The sequence below is a fragment of the Corythoichthys intestinalis genome, chromosome 12 (genome assembly GCF_030265065.1).
Source record: "Corythoichthys intestinalis isolate RoL2023-P3 chromosome 12, ASM3026506v1, whole genome shotgun sequence".
In the NCBI taxonomy this organism is placed as follows: domain Eukaryota; kingdom Metazoa; phylum Chordata; class Actinopteri; order Syngnathiformes; family Syngnathidae; genus Corythoichthys; species Corythoichthys intestinalis.
Genome location: NC_080406.1, coordinates 8,451,007 through 8,455,839, shown reverse-complemented (window position 1 = coordinate 8,455,839; position 4,833 = coordinate 8,451,007). Strand labels below are relative to the sequence as shown.

Sequence of the window (4,833 nt, the reverse complement as noted above, 5' to 3'; positions counted from 1 at the left end):
GTTCACTGTGTGTTCACACGTCAAGCGCACAATGCTGCAGCCGTGGGGCAGAGTTGCGGGAGTGACAAGTATTTAATAGTGGCTACTCAGCCTCCGTGGATCTCATTAGGAGCTGTTGTCATGTTAACAAACTCCCTCAAGCCTTTTTGCATTTGAGGTCACAAGAACAGAGGTCACACATTAGTTGGACGGGATTGTTTTTCATTACAAGTGTTGTTAATCTTACTTTAAAAAAGTAATTAGTTACAGATACAAATTACTTCTCCCATAAAGTAAGAGTTAGTAACGCAGTTATTTCATTGTAAGAGTGCCGTAATTTTCGGAATATAAGCAGCTAATTTTTGCCATCATTTTGAATCCTGCGGCTTATAGTCCAGTGCAGTTTATTTGTTGATTTATTTGGGTTAATAGGTAACACTTTGACAGCAGGATCAGAAGACTGTCATAAGACCGTAGTACCTATGACATTGTCATGGGCATTACTATATGCTGATGTCATTAAGTGTCATCTGGCAAATTATGTTACTAACTCTATTTATGTCCATCTTGGATCTTTTACAGTGGGGCAAATACAGTTGTGGTCAAAAGTTTACATACACTTGTGTAGAACATAATGTCATGGCTCTCTTGAATTTCCAATTATTTCTACAACTCTGATTTTTCTCCGATAGAGTGATTGGAACAGATACTTCTTTGTCTCAAAAAACATTCATGAAGTTTGGTTCTTTTATGACTTTATTATGGGTTAACAGAAAAAGTGATCAAATCTGCTGGGTCAAAAATATACATACATGGATCTTAAAAAGCGAATCATTGACTTGAACAAGTCAGGAAAGTCACTTGGAGCCATTTCAAAGCAGCTGCAGGTCCCAAGAGCAACAGTGCAAACAATTGTTTGTAAGTATAAAGTGCATGGCACTGTTTTGTCACTGCCACGATCAGGATGAAAACGCAAGCTATCACCTGCTGCTGAGAGAAAATTGGTCAGGAGGGTGAAGATTCAACCGAGAATCATCAAAAAGCAGATCTGCCAAGAATTAGAAGCTGCTGGAACACAGGTGTCAGTGTCCACAGTCAGGCGTGTTTTGCATCTCCATGGACTGAGAGGCTGCCGTGCAAGAAGGAAGCCCTTGCTCCAAAAGCGGCACCTTAAGACTCGACAGAAGTTTGCTGCTGATCACATGGACAAAGATAAGACCTTCTGGAGGAAGGTTCTGTGGTCAGACGAAACAAAAATCGAGCTGTTTGGCCACAATGCCCAGCAATATGTTTGGAGGAGAAAAGGTGAGGCCTTTAATCCCAAGTACACCATGCCTACCGTCAAGCACGGTGGTGGTAGAATTATGCTGTGGGGCTGTTTTTGCTGCCAATGTAACTGGTGCTTTACAGAGAGTAAATGGGATCATGAAGAAGGAGGATTACCTTCAAATTCTTCAAGATAACCTAACGTCATCAGCCCGAAGATTGGGTCTTGGGCGCAGTTGGGTGTTCCAACAGGACAATGACCCCAAACACACATCAAAAGTGGTAATGGAATGGCTAAATCAGGCTAGAATTAAGGTTTTCGAATGGCCTTCCCAAAGTCCTGACTTAAACCCCATTTAGAACTTGTGGATAATGCTGAAGATATAAGTAAATGTCAGAAAGCCATCAAATTTAACTGAACTGCACCAATTCTGTCAAGAGGAGTGGTAAAAGATTCAACCAGAAGCTTGCCAGAAGCTTGTGGATGGCTACCAAAAGCGCCTAATTGAAGTGAAATTGGCCAAGGGACATGTTAACAAATATTAGCGCTGCTGTATGTATATTTTTGACCCAGCAGATTTGATCACTTTTTTCTGTTCACCCATAATAAAGTCATAAAAGAACCAAACTTCATGACTGTTTTTTGTGACGAAGAAGTATCTGTTCCAATCACTCTATCAGAGAAAAATCAGAGTTGTAAAAATAACTGGAAATTCAAGAGAGCCATGACATTATGTTCTTCACAAGTGTATGTAAACTTTTGACCACAACTGTAAGTGTTTAGTCAACCACTAATTGTGCAAGTTCTCCCACTTGAAAATATTAGAGAGGCCTATAATTGTCAACATGGGTAAACCTCAACCATGAGACACAGAATGTGGAAAAAAAAACAGAAAAATTACATTGTTTGATTTTTAAAGAATTTATTTGCAAATCATGGTGGAAAATAAGTATTTGGTCAATGCCAAAAGTTCATCTCAATACTTTGTTCTGTACCTTTGTTGGCAATAACGGAGGCCAAACGTTTTCTGTAACTCTTCACAAGCTTTTCACACACTGTTGCTGGTATTTTGGCCCATTCCTCCATGCAGATCTCTAGAGCAGTGATATTTTGGGGCTGTTGTTGGGCAACACGGACTTTCAACTCCCTCCATAGATTTTCTATGGGGTTGAGATCTGGAGACTGGCTAGGCCACTCCAGGACCTTGAAATGCGCCTTGAAGTGCGCCTTGAAAGGTGGGAAAGCGCTATATAAGTATAACACCATTTACTGCATGTTAGTTATAACCTTATTAAAAAAAAAAAAAAAGTAAACATTTACATTCGCTTCAATTTTAATGTAAATTCAATGTTCTTAACTAGTTAAAATTGAGGATTTGCATTTCAGAAATGTGGGGGGAAAATTAGACAGAGGTTTTGGTTACTTCTGTTTTTGTTGACTTATTTTGCAAATCACTGAAAAAATATTACGGTATTTTGAATGAAATTGATTTATTGTTTGTATGTGGTATAACTGTGCCAAAAGCAGTTTTCTCTGCGTTTCAATGGTTTGAGGAGGTTTAAAAAAAAAAAAAAAAAAATAATAATAATAATCTGGCTGCGTGGCGACCTTCATGACAGGGAGTTCCGGCAAGAAATTCTGACCACTAAACCATCACAATAAATAAATATACAGTGGATTTTAAAAGTACACATTCCGTATGAATGCTATGTCGTTTTGATGTGGAAAAAGCGGCATGGAAAATGAATGAATGAATGAAAATGAAACCAAAGTGAAGATAACCTTTGAGGAAGAGTTGACCAGTTTTGCAATTCATCCCCAACCCTCATCTGGTGTTCAGTACAATCACGCAAGGCCCGATGTTGCAAGCATCACACAATTCCCAGACGTTGAAAACATTCCTGATTCTCTAACTTAAATTAATGCAAAATTCAATAAGAGCACTAAACACTTTAAAATATTATCTCGAAAACACAATGCACAGTTGAAAGGCAATCTGGATTTATTTGCCGAGGTGACGAAACAATTGCTTGATGTGTTTCAAGATCGCTTTCATTTTCACTCCGTATATGATTGGATTGAACAGAGGACTGTACACCACAATTTGCAACATCATAAACAGGCGAACCCTCTTTGGAATCTCTGCCTCCATTTGGTCCACAATGACATCAAACACAACCAAGCAGGAGAAGCAGAATAACACCGCCAAGTGAGGTAAGCAGGTCTCAGCTGCCTTTTCCCGGGCTTGGCTGCAGCGGCGATACACCACGATAAATATTTTCACATATGTGAAGAGGATGAACAGCACCGGGACAACCACAATGTTGAGAAATAGGAACACACCGAAATTAGCCAATGTTTCTGATCTCACACAGTGAAGCTTATTCACAGAATTGTTGCAAAAAATCCCTCCTGAGACAGACCTGCACATTTTTTGCTTGGCTTTGATGACAACTGCCACAGTAATCTGGCAGGCGGGCAGAAACCAGGACAAAACCAACATGATCTTGACATTTGTTGTTTTCATAGTAGTTGCATATTGTAGAGGCTTACAGATGGACACATACCTGTCGTAAGCCATGGCTGATAACAGAAAGAAGTCTGTAGAACCTAAAGTGTAAAATAAGAAGGATTGCAACACACAAGCGGAGTGAGAAATAATCGGTCTGCGAGACAAGACGTCAACAAAGAGTTTGGGGTATATAGCAGTGCTGTACAAAAGCGAATTGAGGGACAAAGCTGCAATGAAAATGTACATGGGTTCGTGAAGGCTCCTGTGAATCCAGATGAGACAAATAATGGTACAATTAGAGCAGAGGATGAAAACATACACTGTTAAAAGGAGCACAAAATAAACATATCTGTACTTATCCAAATCAACATAACCACCAAGAGTTATTAAGACATGTGTTCCATTCATCATGTTCACTGTGTGTTCACACGTCAAGCGCACAATGCTGCACGCCGTGGTCCAGAGTTGCGGGAGTGACAAGTATTTAATAGTGGCTACTCAGCCTCCGTGGATCTCATTAGGAGCTGTTGTCATGTTAACAAACTCCCTCAAGCCTTTTTCTGCATGTGAGGTCACAAGAACAGAGGTCACACATGAGTTGGATGTTATTGTTTACATTTTTAAAGGGATCCTCTATTTTCAAGACAAGTAATTCTTAAAAGATAAATGTTAGTATGAGTTATAATAGTATGAGTTATAATAATTTGATATTAAAACTAGGGTTGTTCCGATCATGTTTTTTTGCTCCTGATCGTTTTAGTTTGAGTATCTGCCGATCCTGATATTTCCCGATCCGATTGCTTTTTTTTTTTGCTCCCGATTCAATTCCAATCATTCCCGATAATTTTTCCCGATCATATACATTTTGGCAATGCATTAAGAAAAAAATGAATAAAACTCGGACGAATATATTCATTCAACATACAGTACATAAGTACTGTATTTTTTTATTATGACAATAAATCCTCAAGATGGCATTTACATTATTAACATTCTTTCTGTGAGAGGGATCCACGGATAGAAAGACTTGTAATTCTTAAAGGACAAATGTGACTTTGTATATTGTGACTAAATA

At 38.9% G+C, this 4,833-nt stretch overlaps 1 protein-coding gene across 1 annotated transcript; it reads right to left on the bottom strand.

The window, feature by feature from the left end:
- Positions 1 to 3,248: 3,248 nt before the first annotated feature.
- Positions 3,249 to 4,169, bottom strand: LOC130927089 (olfactory receptor 6N2-like). The gene has a single exon (XM_057852630.1). The coding sequence runs from the start codon at positions 4,167 to 4,169 to the stop codon at positions 3,249 to 3,251; it is 921 nt and encodes a 306-aa protein (XP_057708613.1).
- Between the last annotated feature and the right edge of the window lie 664 nt (positions 4,170 to 4,833).

Bases quoted from the DNA above. Each gene is read 5' to 3' on its own strand.
- LOC130927089 (XM_057852630.1), bottom strand. From the start codon at position 4,169: ATGATGAATGGAACACATGTCTTAATAACTCTTGGTGGTTATGTTGAT.